The 26,577-nt window shown below is 41.4% G+C and overlaps 1 protein-coding gene across 6 annotated transcripts in view; it reads right to left on the bottom strand.

The window, feature by feature from the left end:
- Sytl2 (synaptotagmin like 2) overlaps positions 1-26,577 on the bottom strand; it is a 120,898-nt gene that overhangs the window by 62,949 nt on the left and 31,372 nt on the right. For all 6 annotated transcript variants that reach the window (XM_045146337.1, XM_045146338.1, XM_045146339.1 and 3 more), the window contains 2 exons: positions 2,450-2,491; positions 1,432-1,904 (listed from right to left, as the gene is read on the bottom strand). In XM_045146337.1, the coding sequence (XP_045002272.1) occupies positions 1,432-1,532 (101 nt within the window). In that variant the 5' untranslated portion in view covers positions 1,533-1,904; positions 2,450-2,491. Of the gene's footprint in view, positions 1-1,431; positions 1,905-2,449; positions 2,492-26,577 lie in introns of those variants that run through there.

Raw genomic sequence — 26,577 nt, 5'->3', positions numbered from 1 at the left:
GCCGTTGCTACAGACTGCCTGGTGCCTGGTGGGTAGAGCGGTCCCTGAAGGGCCAAACTCAAGGTTGAAAAGAGAAACATGAAGCTCAAGTTCAGCCAAGGGCACTGTAAGCTGTGGAAGGGTAAAGCATCCATGCTACCAAGAGGATCCAATGGCTCAATAAGTGTCAGTCCTCCACCATCCTGGGGAGATTGCTCAAGGAACCCCACTTGCTGAGAGTGAGGTGTGGGACCCAACCAAGAGCACAAAGCATTGCAAGTGACTTGAAAGAAAGATCACAGTCCCACGTCCTACCTCATCTCATAACAGATACCAGCTACGTATCTGGGAGAGAAGGTAGATTTAGCAAAACTGGCATTTGACTCTCACTTCTGACACCTACTGCTTATGCTGTCTTGGGGAAGTCACCATACCTGTCTCAGTCAATTTCTACATGCATCCAATGAAGCAATTATATCCCAAAAGTATCCTAAAAAGTCATGACGCATTAAGCCCATTGTACCTTGCCAAGTACATCTATATAAAGGAATTACTACTAGCAATAATCAGACGTTCTCTAGTGCTTGAAGCAAATCTCAGCATGTTCTTTTGTAATGCAGCCCTGTTCAATTAGGGTTGAGATACGGGAACTGGTGTAAATAAACCCATTGTTCATAGTCCTGATATTCCAGGAATTAAGAATATGGCTTGTGTACTTTTTGGAAACCTTGGTTAGAACCATAAAGTTAATAGTACTGAGTGACACTCAGCAAGTTTTTCACTGCCCTCAAAACTCACGACTACAGTGCCAGTAAATGGCAGGGCCAGGACACTAGGTGTGTGGAGAAGCGACACTTAATAACAAAGCGCAGTAATTCAGCAACCTGGCGGAGTGCCCTTTCTACCACACAGGGGAGCAAAAGTGGTAGGAATGTTGGCATGGAACATTTGGGCTCCATCCAAGAAGATAGTGTATCAAAGTTAGCAGGACTCTAGTCAAGTGAAAATTTACTTGGTCAGAGAGTACTTTTTTAAAAATTTTTATTTATTTGTAAAGACGGGGGGGGTGTAATTAATTAACTAATTAACTGAAAGTTAAGAGTTTGCTTTTAGTAATTTTTTTTTTTTTTTTTTTTTTGAGATCAGGAGTCACTGTATTGCCCATGCTAATCTTAAATATGTGGGCTTAAGTGGCCCTCCCAAGTAACTGGTACTACAGGTCCATACCACCATGCCTGGCTCAAGTGTTTAACCAAGATCCTGTTTCTGACTGGGGTGAGTCCAGTGGGACAAATTAAGAAACACAAGGAAGAGAAGTTCTGTCCAGGAAGTAAATCTAAAATTGGAACCCATAAGTTTAGGCTACAAGTCAGAGCTACCAATCAAGATTTAAAAGGACAAAAAAAACAGCCCTACTTTCTAGGGACTGCCTCAGGCCTAAGCACCTCTTACCTCACTCTCTCCTCTTCCGCCCTCTTCAGGGCAGCATCTCGCTGCAGAACCTTCATGATGGCCTCTTGTTCCTCTTCTGTTAGGAAGCTTAAGTCAATCATCTCGATCAGGGTACACAAAAAAAATAGCAGCAAACGTGGCTTAAGATTCTTAGGGAAAAATAGCTAAGACTATAAGCAGTGAGATTTAAAGATGCAAAAATGAAATATCATTTTCAGTTCTATGACAAAATTCTTGACTAGGCTCCACAAAAATATTGGGCAGCTGACAGAAAAATCCTGAGTCTTGTCCCCTCAGGTAGTAGTGGTCCACAAGATGAGGATGAGGAGAAGCTCTTGGGGTACGCATTCCTTGCTTGCGCCTTCAACAGCATTCCTTGTGGGCACCGTCTCTGGACCAGTGTCAAACACGGTCTATCCTCTTTCCACACTCATTAGCTCAATGGGACCCAGAAACACTGGAGCATCCCTGACCTGGAAGATCATGAGACAGCAAATACCAGTCAGAGAGAAGCAATTCCTGCTAGCTTTGGTTGGTATTACAAGATTTTTAAATGAGCATGGTAAGAGATGGTTTCTGAGATGAGGAAACCAGTTCTGCCAGCTTCCTGAACCCAAGATAAATGAGTCATGAAACAGGCTTCTCCTCAACTCCAGACCACCAAGGTACAGAGCACAGAAAGATGTCTGTCAATGTTTAACCATCCACAGGAGTGGGGATACTTGCAGAAAGGAGCTGGTCTCCTCTACAAATGCCTGGCTGAAAAGACATACTAAAGCTCAGGGAGATCAGGGGTGTGGCTGCAGCTATTAAGGAATAATGGATAAGAAACCAGAAATAAAAATTTAAGTGCTGGGTATAGTGGCACATGCCTTTAATCCCAGCACTCAGGTGGCTCAGGTAGGAGGATCGCTGTGAGTTCAAGGCCACCCTGAGACTACATAGAGAATCCCAGGTCAGCCTGGACGGGAGTGAGACCCTATCTCGAAAAACAAAAACAAAAATTGTAAGAGCTTACCTCTTCACCTGGAGGAGTGTTTCACTGGAGTGTATCTGCACTCTGTAATGAGAGGAGAATGAGTATTAGGTAGAGGTAGTTTGCACAATAGTGCAACAGCTATCACTCACCGAATTGTGGTCCTAACCCAGGCTGCATTAGGAGGAACCTGCCAAGCTTGTCCCTCCTCATTTCTGAGCACTTACTGGTAGGTGTATATATACACTGGGGGAAAGGAAGAAAGAGTCAGAATTTCAAAGGAGCCCACCACCCCAAACCGCACGTGTAAATTACAACATAGGTAAGACTCCTGCTTTCTTGGAGGCTCTTAAATGCATGTGAAATAAGAAGGTGAAACCAGAAGAATGCCACAGCCACACGGGACTTCTGGGATGATCTTCCTCCAGGTCTGGGTCCTCTGAGCTGAACAGGGACAGCAGACACTCAAAGCCACATGTTTCAGTGATTTTTTTTTTTTTTAAGCATCCCTGCTTTAAAAAAAAAAAACTGTGTGCACAAATGCATGAAGTTTAAGAATGCATTTCTTGGACAACGGAACTACTGGGAATCCGCTTCTATAAGCCACAGGCTTGCTAGCTTTAAGTCATTATGTGGGTTGCCCACCACCCTAAGGCTTAGTGTGCTCCTCTGCATTAGCAGTAGGATATTCTCCAAAGGGCACAAGAATTAAGAAAACAAAGACTATGAAATAGCATTCTTTTTTAATATTTTATTTTTATTTATTTATTTATTTGAGAGAAAGAGAAAGATACAGAAATTGGCAGGTAGAAAGAGAGAATGGGCACACCAGGGCCTTCAGCCACTGTAAACAAACTCCAGATGCATGTGCCCCCTTGTGTGTCTGGCTTACATGGGTTCTGGGGAGTCACACCTGGGTCCTTTGGCTTTGCAGGAAAATGCCTTAACCGCTAAGCCATCTCTCCAGTTCATGAAACAGCATTCTTGAAATGTATTCTTGCTTCATTTCTGACACCTTGTTCTCCTTTCACACTTTTCTTTCATCTGGCTAGAGAAGACTGTATGTGTTAGATGTTTCCATATGTTACTGAGCTACACCTCTTTACAACCTCCCCTGTGAAGTTTGAATTTCATAAACAGATTATACTGATGACCTTTATTTTGTTTTCCTATATCTCTTGCCTATTGCCTACAATCACAGCTTAGCTGCATATGAAGACATTACTTTAGCCTCCTTTTGAAATTTCAGTGTACTTGCATATGTCATAATATGTTATAGCTGGCTTATTTGTCTTGGAAACTGCTCCTCCTTCAAGGCAGATCAAAGTTATCACCTCCAAGCAGCCTTTCCTAACTTCCACAGCCAGAGGTAAAAGCCACCATACATGACACTACTGTTTCTAACTTGATGTGTCCTCTCTGGAACAGACTTGAACCTGACCCATCTGAATTAGGGCCACTCTGGCTGACCTATAAGATAGGAAGACAAGGGAGAAAATGTTTGTTGTTGGAAGCCAACGTTTCATATTAGTAGCAGGAAGTCGAGTGATAGAAATCCTCCTCCCTCTTCCACGTCTTCACACATATCTCTACTGCTATAATTGCTCTCGGAGCCTCCACTAAGTGAGTCTTTAAACATGAGGAAATATTTTTTTAGAAATGAATGAACCAAATCCAAAAAGGCACCATTACCAAGAGGTGGCTGTCCCAATTCTTCCTTTCTTTCATGTACAGTAACTTCCTCAGAGCCCAAATGATGGCAAGAAAATGGATTGAGGACACATTCCCCAGTAAGGCCTTGTAATATCATCTGGCTCAATAACAGACTCTTTTTAAGTTCAAAGACTGGGTACAGGAAGAAAACAAAGGAGAAAAACAATGTACGTGGTCCAGCAGTGGTAACTGCAAAGGTTCCTGCAGGGGGAAATGTTGGTTTCCACACCTTTATGTAGAAACACAAGCTAACCAGTGCTTATGGGTACAAATCCCTCAGGGTTAAAGTTTTTCTCAGAAGATAGGTTGTCATTTTCCAAAGGTGTGCACAGCTAGAACCCAGTCCTTGAACTTGGGTAGCCAGGAGTCTCTACCTACCCAGACTGTAGAAGCATGCTCAGAGAGCATTTGACACGCCTCACCAGACTCACTATTCTGAATGACATCTGAATGAAGAGCTAAGTGACCATTCATTCATTCATTCACCAAATCAACACTCTACACATTGGAAATACAGCAATGAATAAGGCAGAAAAAAATCTGTTGTTAAAGAACTTACATGTTACTAAGAGGCATGATCAAATTAAATGATAAGAAATATTGGGGGCTGGAGAGACGGCTTACAGGTTAAGACATTTTTCTGCAAAGCCTAAGGACCCAGGTATGATTCCCCACTGCCTGCATAATCCACATAATGCACATGGTGGCACATGTGTCTGGACTTTATTTTTCAGTGGCTGGAGGCCCTGGCGTCTCTCTCTCTCTCTCTCTTTCTCGTTACCTCTTTCTCTCTCATAAATAAAATAAAATATTGGGCTAGAGAGATGGCTTGGCAGTTAATATTTTTTTCCTGTGAAGCCTAAAAACTCAGGTTTGATTCCCCAGTGCCCATGTAAGCCAGATGCACAAGGCTGTGCATGCATCTGAGGTTCGTTTGCAGTGGCGGGATGCTTTCACATTCCTACTCTCTGTCTCTTTGCTTCTTTCTATCTCTCATAAATAAATATATATTTGAAAAACTTTAATAGTACTTTGGTGTGTTTGTGACACGTGAGTATGTGTGTGAGTGCAGACGCACACACATGGAGGTAAGAGGACGACTCTCAGGTGTCAGTCTTTGCCGCCCACCTCCTTTGAGGAAGAGTCGCTCATTGCTCATCGTTGCATTTGTCAGACTATCTGGCCTGTGAGCAGATTCATCTGTACTCTCCCTTCCTGCCTTGTGCATGCTGGGATTACAGACACTAGCCCTATGGCATCTGCCTTTATGCAGGCTATGTGGACCAGAACGCAGGTACTTATGCTTGCATGGCAAACACTTTATCTACTTAGTCTTCTCCCCAGTCAAAAATAATTTTAAGGGGGCTGGAGAGATGGCTTAGTGGTTAAGCGCTTGCCTGTGAAGCCTAAGGACCCCAGTTCAAGGCTCAATTCCCCAGGACCCATGTTAGCCAGATGCACAAGGGGGCACACACGTCTGGAGTTCCTTTGCTGTGGCTGGTGGCCCTGGCGTGCCCATTCTCTCTCTCTCTCTCTCTTTCTCTCTCTCTCTCTTTCTGCCTCTTCCTCTGTCTGTCGCTGTCAAATAAATAAATAAAAATAAACAAAAATTAATAATTTTAGGGCTGAAGAGATGGCTTAGCGGTTAAGGCGCTTGCCTGCAAAGCCAAAGAACACAGGTTTGATTCCTCAGGACCCATGCAAGCCAGATGCAAAGGGGGCGGACAAATCTGGAGTTCGTTTGCAGTGGCTGGAGGCCCTGGAATGTCCATTCTCTCTCTCCCTGCCCATTTCTGTACCTCTCTCTCTCAAATAAATAAATAAAATATTAAAATAATAATTTTAATTTAAAAATCCAAGTAAGGGGCTGGGAGAGATTGCTTAGTGGTTAAGGCACTTGCATGCAAAGCTTAACAACCTAGTTTTGATCCTCTAGTACCCACATAAGCCAGATGCACAAGGTGGTACATGCATTGAGTTTGTTTGCAGTAGCTAGAGGCCCTGGCACACCCATTCTCCCCCCCCCTCTCTCTCTGTATACATATATATGTATATATCCCCTCAAGTAAATAAATAAAACAAATTTTAAATATTTTTTTAGTTATTTGAGAGAGAGAGAGATGCAGATAGAGAGAATGGTTGCACCAGCGCCTCTAGCCTCTGCAAATGAACTGCAGATGCGTCTGCCACCTTGTGCATATGGCTTATGTGGGTACAGGAGAATCAAACATGGGTCCTTAGGCTTTGCAGGCAAGTGCCTTAGCCACTGACCAATTTCTCCAGCCCCATAAAACTATTTTTAAAACATCCAAATAATTAACCAAAGTAATATATTGAAGGTGAACAATCTTTGGACAAAGCTAGGGAGGGAGTAGAATAACCATGCATGGTTTTTGCCATCAAGTGAGACTGGCACTTTCCAGTGGTTTTGTCAGAATAAACCACCCTGATATTGACACTTATTTAATGCTCCCCTCTGCACAGACTCCTCAAATCGAGGTGGACTCTCATTCTCTTCTTAGGCATCAGAGAATCCTTAGACCATGACACTGGGGATATATTCTGTCCTCTACAGTGTGTGGTATTCTCATCAGGGCCTCTCACAGTCATGTCTGTAATGAGAAGATGTGCTCATATTCACAGGGATCACTGATGTGATGTGATGAGTGATATATATATATATATATATATATATATATATATATATATATATATATATATATATATATATATATAAAACATGGCTGTGAACCAATACCCCTTTCCCACTCAAGCTCTTTTCCTTTGGTGCCAGACATTCTGAACATATGTAGTTCTTCCTGCCTTTGCATATGCCATTCTTTCCTTTTGGCGCCCTGTTCCCTCTTGAGTCCTGACTTATATGTCACTGACTGCACCGCAAGCTTTCTTTGGCCTCCGAATGGCAGGTGGATGCCCCTCTTGTGTGCCCATTAGTACCTGACTCCCCCACCACCACAGTGCATTCCTCACTGCCTCAAACCCCTGCCTACTCGCATCTTCACAGCCATTTTACCCGCAAGGTTTGGGTGTCTGAAAGTTTTGTACCCCAGCACCTGCCACTCAAATAGGTACTGAAATATTTTTAGAAATCAAATAAAGAAATCCAGGCAAAAGAGGACTGAGGTTCCACTTGCCCACTAACATGAACCTGGTTCTGACACCCACAGAGGGAAAACGAATCCACGTCATCCATCGGATTCTAGCTCTAGGTCTTGCCTCCAGGTTTTTTTTTTTTTTAACTTTTTTGTTCATTTTTATTTATTTATTTGAGAGTGACAGAGAGAGAGAGAGAGAGAGAGAGAGAGAGAGAATGGGCACGCCAGGGCCTCCAGCCACTGCAAACGAACTCCAGACGCGTGCGCCCCCTTGTGCATCTGGCTAACGTGGGTCCTGGGGAATCGAGCCTCGAACTGGGGTCCTAAGGCTTCACAGGCAAGCGCTTAACTGCTAAGCCATCTCTCCAGCCCTTGCCTCCAGGTTTGAGTAAGTCCCGTGGCTTCTCTAGTCTCAGGTGTGTGAAGAATACATTCTCTTCCTTCTGCAGATGAGCCTGCGGCTCGGACGAGAAAGCAGGGCGCTGCAGAGGGTTCCTATGGACACTAAAGGCAGCACAACAGGGAACCTGGAGGGCCTCACCTGGAGACTGTGTTTGATTTACATTTCCTGTGACTTCCCTGCCGTGGCACATCTCTAAGTCAATGCTTCAGTGTTCCTCTTCTTGCCAGTTGTTCAGAAATTAGGTAGGAGAAGAGAAACCAAGATCCTGAACAGACTTGTATTTGCTGGCAGCAAGAAGAAAGAAAGAAAGAAAGAGAGAGAGAGAGGGAGGGAGGGAGGGAGGGAGGGAGGGAGGGAGGGAGGGAGAGAGAGAGAGAGAGAGAGAGAGAGAGAGAGAGAAAGAAAGAAAGAAAGAAAGAAAGAAAGAAAGAAAGAAAGAAAGAGAAAGAAAGAAAGAAAGAAAGAAAGAAAGAAAGAAAGAAAGAAAGAAAGAAAGAAAGACAGACAGAAAGAGGGCTGGAGAGATGGCTTAGCAGTTAAGTGCTTGCCTGTGAAGCCTAAGGACCCTGGTTTGAGGCTTGGTTACCCAGGACCCACGTTAGCCAGATGTACAAGGGGGCATACACGTCTGGAGTTCGTTTGCAGGGGCCAGAGGCCCTGGTGTGCCCATTCTATCTCTCTCTTTATCTGCCTCTTTCTCTCTCTCTCTGTCTATCGCTTTCAAATAAATTTTTAAAAAAAGAAAGAAAGAAAGAAAAAAGCTGGATTTATAGCCCCAATCTCCAATAATCTTGACTAAGCAAACTCACGGTAAAACCTAGTTAATTAAAGAATCTCTTTCCAGGCTAGAGAGATGGCTTAGTGGTTAAGGTGCTTTCCTGCAAAGCCAAAAGACCCAGGTTCAACTTCCAGGACCCACATAAGCCAAATGCACAAGGGGGTACATGCATCTGGAGCTCATTAGCAGTGGCTGAGGCCCTGGCATGCTCATTCTCTTTCTCTCTACCTGCCTATTTCTGTATCTCTCTCTCTCTCTCTCTCAAATAAATGAATATAAATATAAATAAAATTATTTTTAAAAATCTCTTTCCCATCATGCTCTACTGCAAAAGGAGGCTCAGAAAGCACCCTCTGCTTTTCCAGACAGCTGTTGGTGCATTAAAGCCTACAGACCCCAAGAAAGAGGAGGAAAACTCGTGTAAGCAGTGACTTTCACATGACCAGGGTTTCAGAGGAAAAGCAACTTGTTCTGACAGTCCCATGACAGTAAGAATGAAAGCTTGAAAGAAAAAAATAATTGTTGTAGGAAAATGAGAACATGAACAAATACATATGAATTGGGGAGGATGGTACTTACCCCACCCCAAAACAACTGTCGACATAAATTCAAATAACAAAACAAAACAAAAAAAGCCCTGATTAATGAAAAGCCTTATTCCTAATGGTAACACAAACTTCATAGTGCCTAAAACGAAATGCTTTGTAAACTTCCCACATCACAGAGGCACTGGAGGATGGGTTAGATAACCCAGAGGTGGTGCCGGAGAAGCTGAGGCTGGGGAAGGGTGAATCAAACACTTGCTTATCTCCTTCCAGGAAGAAAGGTCTGCTGGGTATGCCACTTCTCCAGACATGTGCTACCAGGGCATGAAAGCTCACACAGTACACCAGGGCCAATGCTGCCTATAAATTCCCCTTTGGCTCCACTGTCCTCTGCCCTGGGGACCCACATTTTCCTTCTTTTTTTAAATTTTTATTTATTTAATTAACAGAAAGAGGGAGAGAATGAGAAGGAGAATGGGCACGACAGGGCCTCCAGCCATTGCAAACAAACTCCAGATGCATGTACCCCCTTGTGCAGCTGGCTAATGTGGGTCCTGGGGAATCGAACCTGGGTCCTTTGGCTTTGCAGGCAAGCATCTTAACCGCTAAGCCATCCCTCCAACCCCACATTTTACTTCTTTCTCTGTTGCATGTAACAAATTCAAAAGCAGACATATTTTGCACTTTCCCTAAGGCTTCTTTAGTCACAGAAACTTCCTCTTTCCTCCAGTTGTTCCTCACATAATGTTTTCTATACTTCTGGGGTCTTTGGCATCTTCCTCTGACTGTAAAAATTAGCAAGTAATGCAAAGTGCTCTATACCTATCATCTCTGCTACTCACTCTGAGTCCTCAGGAAGAAATGCGTCTCTGCATCATATAGATGAGAGTACTGAGGGTGCAGAAATTAAGCATACTAAGGTTGCTCGACCAGAATGTAATGTGAACCCAATGCTTAAGATTCTGAAACCATTGTTCTTTTTTTTTTTTTTTTTCACGACAACACCATATTTCCTTTCTTCTCGGGAGGACCAAGCAGCTGCTTTGAGGCAAAGATGAGAATCAGAACCCAGGTTTGCCGATTCTCCAAAACCCTCTTTTTCACCCTTCCCTGTACATGGGTGACATGAACAAGCACATGAGCTATGCCCTGCTGTTCTCAGCACAACTCGTGAGGAACAGGAGACTTGTTTTATGAGTAGATGCTGAAAAGAGGACAAGCTCTCCATCGAGGGAGGAAAGCATTGTGTCAACATGTGGGTGTTAACATGTGCCTTAGCTTCTTAGAATGCTATAGATTCCTAGAACCAGACACCGTTGCTAGAAGAACGTGCCTCATGGTTAAACTCAATCAGAATGGGTTGTTATATGATTGCACAGAAATGTTTATATGAAAAGAAAACTTTGTGCATATACTGTTAGCAAACAATGTAATATGAGTATTTTCTTGGTTTTATGTGATTAAGGCTTTCAGCACTTTAGGGAAAAAAAAGTCACAAATCACTAATTAATGTGTTACCTACAATGAGGCTTCATGAAAAGAAAGAATAATTGTTTTATGACTGGCTCAGAGTGGCCTCTTAAAATATTACTTGAAGCCAGGTGTGGTGGTGCATGCCTTTAGTTCCATTACTCAGGATGCAGAGGTAGGAGGATCACCAAGAGTTCAAGGACAGCCTGAGACTACATAGTGAATTCCAGGTCAGCCTGGGCTACAGTGAAACCCTACCTCAAAAAACATGAACCTATGAAGACATGGATGAATTAAAATTCCATACCTGGAATAAAAAGAATCAGTTTATCTTATGCTTAAGTTTCATTTTCCAAAGACAAACACTAAAAATGCAAAGTTTGCTGTAACTCTCAAGATTTAAAAAAAAAAAAAAAAAAAAAAAGGCCAGGCGTTATGGCACACACCTTTAATCCCAGCACTTGGGAGGCAGAGGTAGGAGGATCACCACGAGTTCGGGGCCACCCTGAGACTACAGAGTGAATTTCAGGTCAGCCTGAGCTAGACTGAGACCCTACCTCAACTTTTCTGATTTGTTCATTTCCTATAGCTTCCAGTTGATGCAGACAAAAGCTAATGTCTCCTATAAATTGGTTTAGTAATCTCAAACTAAGAATGTAGAGAAGGGTGTGAAAGATATTTGTAGGCTATAGTACCCCTCCTCCCAAATCTCTACTCAAGCTTAATGATAATGTGCCTAGATTTCTAAAAAGTTTATTCCTGACATTTCTTGGCTTCAACTTTAAACTTATGGTGCACAGAGGAATCAGAAATTTCAACCAATCTCCAACCAAAAGCAGATCATGTGAGGAAAATAGGATAGATACATAGATTACCCTCATTAGATAAGTTCTAACAAAGGAAGCACAGCTAATCTGTGTGGACAGGAGGGATTTAGGACGGAGATAACATGAGGAGAGTTTGAAGGTTAAATTACAGAGAAGAGAAGGCATTCTGGGCAAGAACACAAGGCTGTAAAAGCATACAGCTGTTCAAAAGGAGGCTGGTATCTTGAGTCCAGAGTTTAAGCAAGGAAAGTTTAAACTGCCATGGAACAGGAACCTAAATTGTGTGTGTGTGTGTGGGTGTGGGTGTATGTGTGGTTTTTCGAGGTAGGGTCTCATGTTGGCCCAGGCTGCTTTTTTTTTTTATTTGCTTGTTTTAATTATTTTACCTTACTTTATTTATTAGAGAGAGAGAGAGAGAGAGAGAATGGGCATGCCAGGGCATTCAGCCTCCACAGACAAACTCCAAACACATGTACTACCTTGTGCATCTGGCTTACATGAGTCCTGGGGAATCAAATCTCCTTTGTAGGCAAATGTCTTAACTGCTAAACCATCCCTCCAGCCTTTTGTTTGCTTGTTTGTTTGTTTTTTGAGGTAGAATCTTGCTCTAGCCAAGGCTGATCTGGAATTCACTATGTAGTTTCAGGCTGGCCTAGAACTCCTCCTACTAAGTATGGTACTTTCTTGAAACATTATGATTCCAAGAAACAAAGCAGTAAAGAAGGGGAAAGAGGAAAGGGCAGTGGGAAGTTCATTGTAAACTTCAAACATTTGTTTAAAATTCAAATGCAATCTAGAAAAGGGATGTGCGGTGGTTTGAATAGATGGCCCCCAATATATTCAGTTGTTTGTTTGTAGTTTGCATCTGCTGGCTACCTGGCTGGAGGCAATGTCACTGGGTGGATCTTAAGTTGTGGTGGTGGGTTTCAGATTTAAATCTAAAGATATGCAAAGTGTGCCTAGCTGGAGTTCCTGAAGTGTGCTGTGTGGCTTTACCTTTAGGCTTATACTTCCCTCTCTCTCTCTCTGCTTGGACCTGTGAAGGCAGGCCAGTTTCTTCTGCCATTATGGAACTTCCCCTGGATCTGTAGGCTTCAATAAATATCCCTTCCTCCACAACTGTGCCTGGTCTGGAAGTTCATCTCAGCAAACCTGAATCTGTCTGCTACAGGATGTCACTCTACAAAATATATATTTTTTTGTTTGTTTGTTTGTTTTTGACAGTATACCAAAAAGAAGCTTTGAGATTCAGAAAATGACGACTCACTCGGCACTGCATGGAGCTGCTGTTGAAACCAACACATCCATGGTTATAGACAAAGAACAAGGAATAATCCAACCAACTAGAAAAATAAGAAACAAAGTTTTGGAAATTAGTAAACCTCTTCCGATAATAATGCTAAATGTAAATGCTTTTAACTGTCCAATTAAAGGCACAGGCTAGATAACTGAATCCAAAACAAGGATCAAACTGCATGATGTCACCAAGAAACATACTTCACTGACACATACTCACAGACTGAGAGTAAAAGAATGGAAGTAAATTTCCCAAGCAAATAAAATCCAAAAACAAGCTGGCATAGCTATTCTAATAAGCAATTTCAGGTCAAAAATAGAGGAGAAAAAGGTCACTGCATATCAATAAAAGGAACTTTCCAGAAATATAATACAACTGTATATATATGTACCAGATATAGAGGCTCTCAGTTTCATAAAACAAAGGAGCCATGACACAATAAAAGCAGGTGACTTATAGATAGCTCATCATACTAAAAATAAATAAACTTCTGAGCTAAACTATACCACAGATCAAAAGTACTTAACAGGTATTTATAGAACATTTTATCTAACAGCTGTAGAATACACATTCTTTACAGCATCCCATAATATTTTCTCTTTAATAAATCACATTTTAGGCCATCAAAAGATGTAATAAATGCAAAGAATTGAAATTCTTTGTCTTAATGTATCATAATTGAGTAAACCCCAAAAGCAATAAGTAGCAAGAAATAATAAAGATTGTGCAAAAATTAATGAAACAGACATTAAAGCAATAATACAAAGAATCAATGAAAGAAATATCTGCTTCTTTGAAAAAATAAACAGGATTGAAAACCTTTAGTGAAACTAACCAAGTGAAAGAGAAGACCCAACTTAACAACATTAAACCTGACAAAAAAAAACTCCTGGGCTGGAGAGATGGCTTAGTGGATAAGCACTGGCCTATGAAGCCTAAGGACCCCGGTTCGAGGCTTGACTCCCCAGGACCCACGTTAGCCAGATGCACAAGGGGGCGTACAAAAATTAACAACAACAACAACAAAAAGTCCAATGAAATTGAAAGAATCATTAGGAAATACATTGAAAATTTATTTTTCTAAAAACTGAAAAAAAAGAAGAAATGGGTCAGTTTCTATGACTGACCAAAATTAAATCAAGAGGGCAAAAAAACCTAATAAACATCCATAATAAGCAATGAAATTAATGTAGCAATAGAGTCTCACTACAAACAAATATCCAAGAGGACTGGACAAATTCATTATTAATTCAAATAACCCTTTCAGGAAGAGCTAACACCAATGCTTCTGGAATTGTGACATAACATAGAATGTGCAGGGACACTACAAATCTCATCTGGTGAACTCAGTATCACCCCAATGCCACAACCAGATGAGGATACAATAACAACAACAAAAAAGAGAGAGGCCTAAAGATTGATTTCCCTGATGAACATAAATGTGAGATTTCTCAATAAAACACTTACAAGCTAAGTTCTAAAAATCATTAATAAGATCATACCCTACAACCAAGTTGGTTTCATTTCAAGAATTCAAGGAAGTTTCACATATACAATTCAGTAAGTATAATATAGCATATGCATAGACTCCAGGATAGTAATCACATGACCATCTCATCAGATACAGAAAAGTCCTCTTCGATATATCTTCATGATAAAAGCCCAATAGAAATTAAAATATAAGGAACACACTTAACATAATATAGCCAACAATACACTAAACAGGGAAAATAGAATTTCTAATTTCAGTAATAAAACAAAGGTGCCTACTCTCCAGTCTTGCCCAATCTAGTACTCAGAAAAGGAAATAATGGGCAGTGAAGAGACAGTACAGAATAGGAAAAATATACCACCAAGGCATCACACAAGGGATTGATGTGTAGAATATATAAAGAACTATAAAAGTAAGCATCAGATAAACAAACTATCCAATCAACAGATGGACAAATGACTGAGTACATAGATCTTAAAAGAAATGCAAATGGCCAACATACTCCTGAAAAAATATGTTCAACATCCTTAGTCATCAGTATAAATTATCATTGAAGTACAAAATAAAATTGATTTGAGATTCTATCTCAACCCAGTCAGAAAAGCAATCATCAAAATTTAAAAACAGGGCTGGAGAGATGGCTTAGCAGTCAAGCGCTTGCCTGTGAAGCCTAAGGACCCCAGTTCGAGGCTTGATTCCCCAGGACCCACATTAGCCAGATGCACAAGGGGGCACATGCGTCTGGAGTTCGTTTGCAGTGGCTGGAAACCCTGGCGCACCCATTCTCTCTCTCTGTCACTCTCAAATAAGTAAATATGAACAAAAGAAATTTTTTAAAAAGTAAAAACAAAAACAAAAAAAGACCAATAACAAACATTGACATTGATGTATGGAAAAGTGGATCCCTTATATACTGCTGGTGGGACTATAAACTGGATCAGCCACTATGGACAGTCTTTAAAAAATTAAAAATGGAATTACCATATGTTCCTCTATAGAGCTTCTGGATATATATTGCAAGGAATCTAACTCAGCACACCACAGTGTACTACTAAAAGTTGCCAATATATGGAACCAATATAAATACCCATCAACAGAGGAATGAATGGGGACAATGTGGTTAGTGTACACAATGGAGCTTATTCAGCCTTTAAGGACAATGAAATTAGATCATATGCAGGAAAATAGATAGAACTAGTGGTCATGATGCTAGGTGAAACCAGATAGTCTCACAAAGCAAATATCACATTTTCTGTCATGAGAAATCTAGATTTAAATATGAATGTATTATATTTTTATGCCATATGTTTGTATGTAATATGAAAGTTGAAGGGGCACAATAAGAAGAGAAAAATATGTGGTGATAAGGGGAGAATGGGGAACAAAATAGGATGAAAGAAAAATGTTGCAGTCAGGTTCACGTTGCTGGCAGAAATCACACGACCAAGAGCAGCTTGTGGGGGGGAAAAAGGTCCATCTTGGCCCACAGACTTGAGGGGAAGCTCCATGATGGCAGGGAAAACAATGGCATGAGCAGATGGTGGACATCACCCCCTGGCCAACTGGTGGACAACAGCAACAGGAGAGTGCGCCAAACACTGTCAAGGTGAAACTGGGTATAATACCCACAAGCCCACCCCCAACAATACACTGCCTCCAGGAGGCGTTAGCTCCCAACTCTACATTAGCTGGGAACCTAACATTCAGAACACCTAAGTTCATGGGACACCTGAATCAAACCACCACAAAAAGTGAAAATATCTCATGTCTTCTCTCATATACAGAATCTAGATTTAAACACACACACACTCACACACACACACACACACACACACATACACACTCAACATGCACACATACTCACACACGACATAAAAGCAGAAGGATTTCATGGGGAAAGGGGTCCAGCAAGAAGGCGAAGGGGTGAGGAGGAGTATAACAAAGAGATTAATTTGAGCAAGGAGCAATGATATATATGTAACCAGAGTGAACGCGCGCACACACACACACACACACACACACACACACACACACACACACAGCTGAGCTATAGAATCCTAATTAGTTCTTTGTATAGAAAAGAAAACACACTAAGAAGGGTTAGACCAGTTGCTTCAGGTCACACACTTGCCTACTGTTTGAGCCAGAATTCCCAAAGGAAGCTTCTGTTATCTTCCAGGAAAGACAGTTTCAGTGGAAATAAGGATTTCCAAATGGGCTAACGAATGGATTGGACTGCATTTTTCACACCACCTCTGAAGCCTGCATATGGACAGCAAGCAAGAATTGCAGATAAATTCTAGATTTAATTATTTTCTAGGCTTCATGTTCTGAGGAAGGGAGTGGGGAAACCAGCTGATTTATTAACGAGACTGCAATTAAACCTTAAATTGTAAAGTTAACTGAACTGTAGCCATTACCAGCTCAGAATTTAAAAATGAGCCTCACCTTGGGCACAGTCTGAGGGTGACAGACTCTCTCCAAATGTACTAACTCAAGGTTCACAAAAGTGTCTACTGCATCACTTGATTTTCTTTAAATGTCCAGAGCCTGAAAATGTAGCTCAGTTGGTACAGTACTTACTTAGTATGCATGAAGCCCTGAATTTGATTGCAAGTGCTTCATAAAATGAGGCCAGCCTAGAATACATGAAAGATGCTGTCTCTAAGAAAAACAAAAACAGAAACAAACAAAATAAATAATAAATAAATAAATAAAACATGGTAAAAAAATGTTCAGGTTTCCTACTGGGGAGGAGGAAAGGAACCAACATGAGTCAGGCAGGCGAGACAAGGAAAGACCATGGGAAAGGAGATGACACGGAGCTGTGAAAATGTCATAATGAAACCCACTACTTTGTGATCTAACTTTTAAAAATTAATTTTAAAACATCTCCCTGAGTCTCTTCACTCTTTCTGTCCCACCCCATGATTCTCAATAATAAATTAATTAGTGAATAGTTAGTCTACTGGGCATTGTAAATATGATTTAATCTTCTCAATAGCTCAGTAAAATACTGATGATTCCACTTTACAGATGACCAGGGTAAAGCTCATAATAAACAAAAGAAATAGAGTAGAGGAAAAATAAAAAAAAATTCAAAGGAGTAAAGAAAAAGCCAAGAAAAATGCAAATTGGGTATAAAGAACATGTTCTATAAGCATATAGTTAACTCAGTGGTAGGCAGAATAGCAATCTTCACATCCTAATTCCTGGGCCCTATAAGTGGTAATGGTAAACCTTACATGGTCAAAAGAACTTTGTGAATGAGACTGAGGATCTTGTGATGGGAGATTATCTGTCCTAGATCATCTAGGTAGGCCAGGATAACCAAGCGGTCTTTTATTTTATTTGATTTTATTATCTTATTTATTTATTTTTGGTTTTTCAAGGTAGGGTCTCACTCTAGCCCAGGCTGATCTGGAATTCACGATAAATTCTCAGGGTGGCCTTGAACTCACAGTGATCCTCCTATCTCTGCCTCCCAAATGCTGGGATTAAAGGCATACACCATCATGCCCAGCTCTCAGGGGATCTTTATGTGAAGGCAGCCGGACAGTCAAATGCAGAGAGAAGAGATATGAAAATGAACTCAGGCTGGAATGATACATCTTAAAACTGGAGGAAGGGGTCATGAGCCCAGCTTCTAGAAGCTGGAAAAGACCAGGAAACATTCTTCCTAAAGTCTCCAGAAGGAGCTCAACTCTTCTGAGCCCTTGATTTTCACCTATATGTCTCATTTTATATTTCTGCCTTCTAGATAATAAACTTATGCTGCTTTATGCAATAGAATGTGGTATGACAGCTTGCTTAGTCATCTCTGAATTTTCAGCTTTCTGTCTGGGCCCTGGATTTGTTTTGTACATGTGTTTTCCTGATGTTTTTGTTTTTACTTTGCAGAGATGAGAATCTAATCCAGAGCCTCACTCATGCTACGCAAGCACTCTCTACCTCTCAGCCACAGCCCCAGAAACCCTGCTGACTAAATACTTCCTCATGAGGAACTCTGAAGGGGCCACCTGCATACTTTTGTACTGTCACCAGTACCAGGTTCAGTGGATTGGATATCTGAAGTACCCCTCTAGCTCAACCATTCTCCTTTTCTACCATTCCCTCACATGGTATTGTTCTGCAGGGCCTCTAGCCACTGCAAACTCCAGACACATGCACCATCTTGTGCAATAGCTTTAACTGCTAAGCCATCTCTCCAGCCCTTCTCCCTCACTTCTGGTCACCATGATAATCCAACAGATTTGGATTCAAAGCCATCACTGCAGTCATGCTGTAGCCCCACTTAAGCAAAATCCAAATTCTTTGTCCTAGTGTTGGTGACATTCTCATTCTGAGACCCCTAGCCCACCTTCTTTCCCATGGGTCTCTTCCTACCACTTCAGCTCCAGCCAATGATTCTTCACACATTCCCTCTACCCCTTTACTGACAGGTGTTTGTGCACATTGTTCCTGCAGCTAGGATACCCTTCCGCTGTACCTTTATACTTTCAGACCTGATCTGTCTCTCAATTCTCAGTTTCAAATGCCACCTCCCACAAAACCACGCCTACTACCCATGTCCTTTCACAAATATTCCCACCACATGCTGGCAACATTGCCTCCTCCGCTGAGGTCTCATCACACTTACCCCCACCTCTCTTGGCTAAAGAAAGAAAGAGCACAAGTAACATACTTCCTCAGGACTTCAAGACTGTTGTCTGTAAAATGGGCATCATGACTATTGAGTTGTTGAGTAGCTTAAAGGATATACAGAGTGCCCATAGACTAATCACTCACTAATTGATACACTAGCATTATTGTAGCTTAAGAATACCAGTTCCCAGTTACAGAGTATTTAAGGGAGAAATTAATATTCACTTAAATTTTAGACACTTAGCATCTTGCAAATGGTAATGAAAAAACAAACATGAAATTTCCCTTGAAATCTTAATGAATATCAGATTTGATAGCTATCAAGTGCCTTGAGGTAATACTCTAAAGTAAGAGTGTTTTGTTGCCATAACAACTATCATGTAATTTTGTTAGGACTACTGCTGCCCAAAAGCATGCTAAGGTCTTTCCAGTATCTCCAAAATCCAATCATCCTTTAAGAAAGTGATCATCTTCAAGAAGTATATTCCCTAGTTATGAGAAGGTAGGAGACACAATCATTTCTCTCTACAACTGTATTTAAAATGAGTATTAAATATTAAAATGAGCAGCAGCAGTTATCTCAGTGCAGCTTGGTTTCCTCCAAGCTCCAATCCCCTTGCTTGTATTTCCCAGGCTGACCTGACCCAGTACAACTTCTCACAGGGTGAAAGCCCTAATGAGCAAATCTCATGAAATATTCAGCTGCTCTTTTGGAGAAAAACAGCTGAAGCTGACCTTAGGAATTCCACTAATTCCCCCTACCACAAAGCCTAAAAATAGCCAAAGAGCATTTCTAACTAGAGATGGCCTTTCCTTTAAAGGCGATAATATGCAAAATGGCATGCTGAGGTCATTAGCCCAAACACTGCAGTCCCCATGATAAATCCTTGGCCAAATGCTCCTCTGAGAATCTGCCTTCAAAAGGTCAACACTGAATTTCATTGTGATGGCTCCTTTCCTCCACCCTTCCTCCACACTCCACTGTACAAAAAGGCAAACGTGTTACTAGCCTCTAAGTACCTCTGTGGCTATGAGAAACTTACCTCCCCTTAGTTGCCCTCAATTTCCACAACTATCAAGTATGGGGCTCTGACCTAAGGTTTTCTCCCAGCTTGAAACCCCATGGGAGGTACATTCAACCTCAGTGACTCCTCACTGCTTTGAGGTAAGAGCCATCCCCATCAGTTACATTGGGCCCTCCAGATCTGCCCAAACTCACCTCTCTGTTTCCCTTAGACAATATCTCAAAGTGTCTCAAATTTACCTCTCATACTCTATTCTTTGAAACATGTAACTTTCTCTGCCTGTAAAGCTCTTCCCAAACATGTTAAACCCTTTGTCTTCCCAAACACAATCTGAGTATACCTCCTTTGGGAAGAGGAGGCTACCACCTTCCTCACAAGCTGGATTAGTATCTCCTTATCTGTGGTCTCCAAGGTTCTGCATTATAGAGCAACTGTGTTTACTGTTTCCTGACAAACCTTCTCACTTGAAGGTAGAATACCATATCCATCTCCTCAATATTCAAACTTGTGCCTGATACCATATCATACCAAAGTTCACCAAAGGATCATGCACATTTCATAATGTTGGTCCAAAAGATCAGAACTTTTTTTCAAAAAAAAAAAAATCCCTGCTCAAAAAGGGAGAGGGTAACATTCTTCCAGGTTTTGCCATATTAGGAAAAAATAATATATATGTACTTGGTCAGAATTGTGACCTAATCTTTGCAGAGGTTGAAAATATACATTACATTTGTCCCTGAGAAACCTCCCACAAAGCCAACAGAACCACAGTTCTTAAAAAGGCAGTTCAAAATTAGAAATGATGTCCAACTTGGTGGCTTTTTTCCCCTTTTTACTGAGAGAAAGGAAAAACTCCAAAAGGAATAAATTACATACTAAACTTTTCTGAAGATTCTCAACCAAGACCTGAAAAATTAAATGAAAAGCAGCAAGAAAGAATGTGATGTCACATTTTCACATGGATGATGGAGGAAGGGACCAAAAGAGAAAGAGACATCAAAGAGAAGCAGGTACCGCTAGCCTAACAACCAGCTCCAGGGTGAAGGTGACAGATACAGTGATCAATCAAAACCTATCAAAGCAGAAATCCAGAGGCCACAGAGAGCTCAACACTAAATCAGACTGCCAACAGGCCAGCCATGGCTCAGGGAAAATTTCAGAAGAGGGAGTGGAAAGATTGTAAGACCCATAGAGTGGGTAGAAATACCTTGAGGAACAGCCCACATCCTACTCCACAGTGACTAACTGAGGCCTTCATGACCCCACAGTGAATACCATGACCCCATTGCAGAGGGCCCCAGGAAAACGGGAACAAGGGGCAGGGGACAATAAAAGTATAACCTATTATAATATATTTTAAAAAACAAATAAAAAGTGAGGGCCAGGTGTGGTGGTGCACGCCTTTAATCCCAGCATTCAGGAGGCAAAGGTAGGAGGATCACCATGAGTTCAAGGCTATCCTGAGGCTACATTCCAGTAAATTTCAGGTCATCCCGGGCTAGAGTGAGACCCTACCTTGAAAAACCAAAACAAACAAAAAAAGAGTGAGGGAAAAAATATAAAAAGGATTAATCAGAAAGAGACAACTATTCAGTGAAAGGGAAGTGGGAAGGGGGAACAATAGAAGGTAATAGGAAGGGAATATGACCAAATTACAGTATGCTCATGTATGAAGTTTTTTTAATGTAACAAAGGAACATGATCTTGTATAGAAAAATCAAAGTGTCTTATTAACTGCTAACATAAAAAGGTACACATATGTTATAGAAGATTAAAAACTACATGAATGCAAATGATTAGTAGGATTTGAATTTGGCAGAAAAACTAGAGAGAAAACAAGATATTTTTACCTTCCTCCAATGCCTTTTTACATCATTATACACATTGTTCCTATGCAATAAGGCAAACCAGCAAAATACTATCCTCTGAACTCTGAGGAAGAAACTGAAGTTCATGGAGTTAAGGGACCCGTCTATGACCATACTGCTCCTAAGCAGTAGAGTCAGAATTTGAACCCAGACGTATGGAGCTCCACAGATCTGTCTGGTACACGAGAAGAAGAAAGATAAAAGTAAAACAGGCCACAAGCATGGTACCCTGCACAAGGGCACAGTGACGCAAAGTGGACTGGGCTTTTGCACAAACCTTTGCATGCTCAAAACACTGGACTCTGCTGTATAGAAAGTTGTCAAACTCCATGTGTAATCAAACCAGTCAAAAAGAGATTATGTGTGTTTGCATGTGTGGTGTGTGGGTGTATGCAGGCATGTTTGTATGTGTGTGTGTGTGTGTGTGTGTGCACATGTGTGTAGAGGCCAGAGGCCAACACTAGGTGTCTTCCTCAATTGCTACCCACCTTATTTTTTTTTTAAGACAGGGTCTCTCACTGAACCCATATCAGCTAAACTAAGTAGACAACTTGCCCCAGGGGTCAGCTGGTCTCTACTCTGAGTGATGGGATTACAGGGACACACCACCATGCCCACCATTCCATGGGGACTGACTGGGGATAGGAACTTGGGCAACTGCTTGCTTGACAAGTGTTTTACCAGGTGAGCCGTCACTTCAGTCCCTGCAAAGAGATTTTTATTCTTTATGTCATCCCAATCTAAACAGACTCAAAGCTTGAGGAGTAGGTAGAAAGTGGAATGTGGTATCAGCAAATCTATTCTTCTTAAATCTTTATAAAAAATAAAAACCCCTGAGAGGGAAATATCATGGTTTACTGCCTATAAGTATAGAAGCTATCAATAAAAATATATACATTTTAAAAAATAATAAATAAAAAATCCCTGCACTGATTGACTGGGAAAGAACTTCATCATGTCAGCCAAACCTTAAAACACCTCCAAAGGCAGGCTAACTGACCCTTCCTCTCCAGAGTCAGCCCACACTGTGGCTGCAGGAGCTGTCAGAGATGTGAGTTCTGGTCCTTGCTCTGACAGTAATGATGAAAACACTTGTGGTTTTTCGCTCTCTGGCTGACATCTTGAACAAAGTACAGTGTTTGTACTCTGCCCTCCAGGTCCCTCCCACTGTTTTTCCCCATCATAGGCAGAAAATCATATGACTAAGTGAATGGCAACACTGCCAAGCTTAAAGAGAAGGAGATGTACAGGCAGCAACTGAAGAATAATACCCTGTTGTGCAAAAAGCCTTTTTTAAAGACTCTAAGCACCTTTCATATTATGCAACCACAGAGAAAGAGAGAATAGTAATTAGGAAAATTTAGGTACAAAGATGAACAAACATATTTACCTTTTTGTGGTATTGGAGAATTGAACCTAAGACTTTAACCATGCTAGGCAAGTAATCCTAGCCCTCTTTCCTTGCTTCTAAGCCTCCGTTCTTCCCTCCCTTTTTTCTTTCCTACCAAGATTGTCCTCTACTAGCAGACATGGCTGGTAAGTAGGAAGACCTGGTTTCTGTTATCAGGAACATTTTGGCTCAAAGTAGAATTGCATATTACCACTTGTACAAGTTTGGGGGTTTTCATTGTACCTCAACACAGGAAGGCTTCAGAGCAGCCACAGCACAGAGGAATAAGGATCAAGATAATTCCCTTTCATAGAAGACTCACCCAAGTTCATTCCAGTAGTAGGTGACAGAACAGGAAAGGTGATATATTTAGAAAGGAGGGGGAAAAAATCAAAGTTATCAGGGTATGTTTGTCAGTTTTATGAGTAGAATAAGAAGTGAGGTATTGGAACAAAAATTAAGAAGTGAGGCTTGACTTCAGCCTTGAGCAGGAACTAAGTACTGGATAAATCACATGTCAACCTATGCAATTCAATGGACAAGACAGGACCCTGGCTCTACATTGGAGAAGGTTGGGTACAGAAACACAAAGGATGCCTACATGGATGCATACATACATCCAAACAGATGTATATATATCTATATCTATATATCTATATATCTATATATCTATATCTATATCTATATCTATATCTATACAGAAAAGTGCAATCTTCCACTTAAACAAATTTCTTTAGCCACCATCAATAACCATGTGCATTTTTCCCAGGGGTAGAAACAAGTGTTTCTAGGCATTGCCTTTTCCTTGGCTTTCACAGTGGGTATTGGAGAGGGGAGCTTATGTAGGGTTAAGGGAATGTGACCAGTGCTACTGAACCAAGCTCAAAACATCTGACCTTGATACTTCTGACAGGTGCTGCATGAGCTAGCTAGTCCTCTTGGGCCAGGTGATCCCCTCTGGGACTGTGAGCAGTCACATTCCTGCACAGCAAGCTACCTTCCCAGACTGCATTTGCTGCTACCAAGGTTCAAGAATGTAATTAATGAGCAACCTGGACCTGCTCCCATGGCTGGGAGTGGAGGGAAATGTCTGGGAGAGATTTCAAGGTGATGATAGAACCTCACAATCACCAAAAGGCTTAATAATACAAGCCAAAGCTCTATACAGTAGACAGGATGGAGTTTAAACCATAGAATGTGGACAGCCTCAAGGAAAAGACCTCATATACAAAGGAGAACACAATTTTTCTTAACTATAGGTTTGTGTTGGAAAGAGAAGCTAGGTAATAATTCTAGGATTTACTCTTAACAGAATTACAAGTTTTCTTACTAGTGAGCCTTTAGTCAACCCTACAGAATTCTGCTTCTAATTTCATTTCATCATGAATACCTCAAATAATCACAACTTTATAAAAGTTTTTTAGATGAGATTCATAGGTGTAATTTATACACTATTGGGAATGACATTAACCAGTCGTCTTTCATTCCCATACCTAAGCAAGTAACTATCAAGCAGTGGGGCTAGGACGGAGACAGGAGTTATTTGATAGTATGACCCAGGACATAATTTTGAAATTTGGACTTGAAGCTAAAAGCAACTCTTCTCCCAAAGGGAATGTAAATTTCTCTTCCATCACATTAGTGGCCAGTACTAATTGTGAAGCAAGTTCAATGACCAAAGGGAATTAGAGCTCCTAAAATGAAGAGCAGAACCACTTTTAGCATCCTTGTCAGCCATCTTGACATCTGAAGACAGCAAAACTTTCTGTAGATCCCCAGCAATGGAAACGTGAAGACTTGATTTTAAGCAAAAGCCTAATAATACCAACTTAGTGAGAGGGAATAGGATAGGCGCACACATCCTACGTACACATACCAAACTATACAACTATGCCACGCTCTGTGTGTGTAGGATCATTCTTCCAGTAATGCTTAGGTTTTTCTAAAGAACAACGTAATTTTCAACCAAACACACATGCACTAATATCACTATGACTACTCTTGGTTATTTGCAAACAATTTGTGAAATCTTGAAAATTCATCCCCCTGTTATACACAGAAAGCTGGTCCTGGCGGCTGAGAAGTGACTATAAAACCATCAAATTTGTACCTCGAGTGTAAAGATCAAGAGCTTCTCCCCTGTAGAAAAATGCCCTAATGAGGCTTATTGTGGCTCAGATGTGGTTGTACACTGGGAGGGTGACAGCAGAGTCACATGTGAGGTCACTGTTATTGTTTCTCTGAAGATCCACCAGGCGGACACATCCGCAGCTCTCACCCAGTCCTCAGACAATACAGTAAGGAAAATGTGACTGTCATTCTCACTTTACTACAGAGAACAACACCCTCCTGGTGCCCTTTCCAGTATTACGTCAAACAAAGATATGAGTATATGTTTACATATCATATATTATTATCTAATGCAATTTCAAGTTTTTATTCAAAAATATAAATATGGATCAGGTAATGCTTACACACTTTTTTTTTGAGGCCCAGGAGATGGTTCAGTGAATAAAGTACATGATGAGCAGGGGTAAGGACCTGAGTTCAGATTGCCATAACCCATGTAAGCCAGATATGGTAGCATGTCTTATCATCCCAGTGCTTCTTTGGTGAGCCAGGGAGAAGAGACAGGAGAGTTCCCAGAGGCTCATGGACCAGCAAGCCGGGTACGTGCAGTAGTGAATGAGAGAGACGGTCTCAGTTAAAACAGAAGTGGCACTTAAAATTGTCCTCTGTCCTCTACACATGTGCCATGGCACAGGCACACCTGTACTCACACAAACATGCACACATGCAAAGATTGTTTTAAAATATTTTGACCCCAGTTGAAGCAAGTATCTAAAATGACAAGTAATAACAGGAACCTTAAAAGATGTAGTGGCTGGAGAGATGGCTTAGCGGTTAGGCACTTGCCTGTGAAGCCTAAAGACCGGGTTCAAGGCTTAATTTCCCAAGGACCCATGTTACCCAGATGCACAAGGGGGTGCACGCATCTCGAGTTCGTTTGCAGTGGCTGGAGGCCCTGGCACGCCTATTCTCTCTCTCTCTCTATCTGCCTCTTTCTCTCTCTGTCACTCTCAAATAAATAAATAAAAATAAAACAATTAAAAAGAAGATTTAGGTAAAACAACCTTACTCACAACTTATTTCCAAGAAGATAAGCACTCTTTTTATAATTTTTTTAAGGTAGGTTCACATTCCAGCCCAGGCTGACATAGAATTCACTACGTAGTCTCAGGATGGCCTTGAACTCACCAGCAATCCTCCTACTTCTGCCTCTACAGTGCTGGGATTTAAGGCATGTGCCACCACATCGAGCACAGAGAAAGAGAAAGAGGGGGGCGGGGGTGGAGACAGAATCAGCATGTCAAGAACTCCGGATGTTGCAAATAAACTCCAGACACAGGTGCTGCCTTGGGCATCTGTCATGACGTGGGTACTGGGAAATGAACTCGGGTTGTTAGGCTTTGTAGGCAAGTGCCTTGGCCACTGAGCCATCTCTCCTTCCCCTTTCACAACTTTTCAACAAGCCACATTTGAAACCCGTTCCCCCCCCCCCCCCAGGACATGTCATGTAAGAAAGACCCATTATGCGCACT

The sequence above is a fragment of the Jaculus jaculus genome, chromosome 3 (assembly GCF_020740685.1).
Source record: "Jaculus jaculus isolate mJacJac1 chromosome 3, mJacJac1.mat.Y.cur, whole genome shotgun sequence".
NCBI lineage: Eukaryota > Metazoa > Chordata > Mammalia > Rodentia > Dipodidae > Jaculus > Jaculus jaculus.
This window is presented reverse-complemented; position numbering and strand designations above follow the sequence as displayed.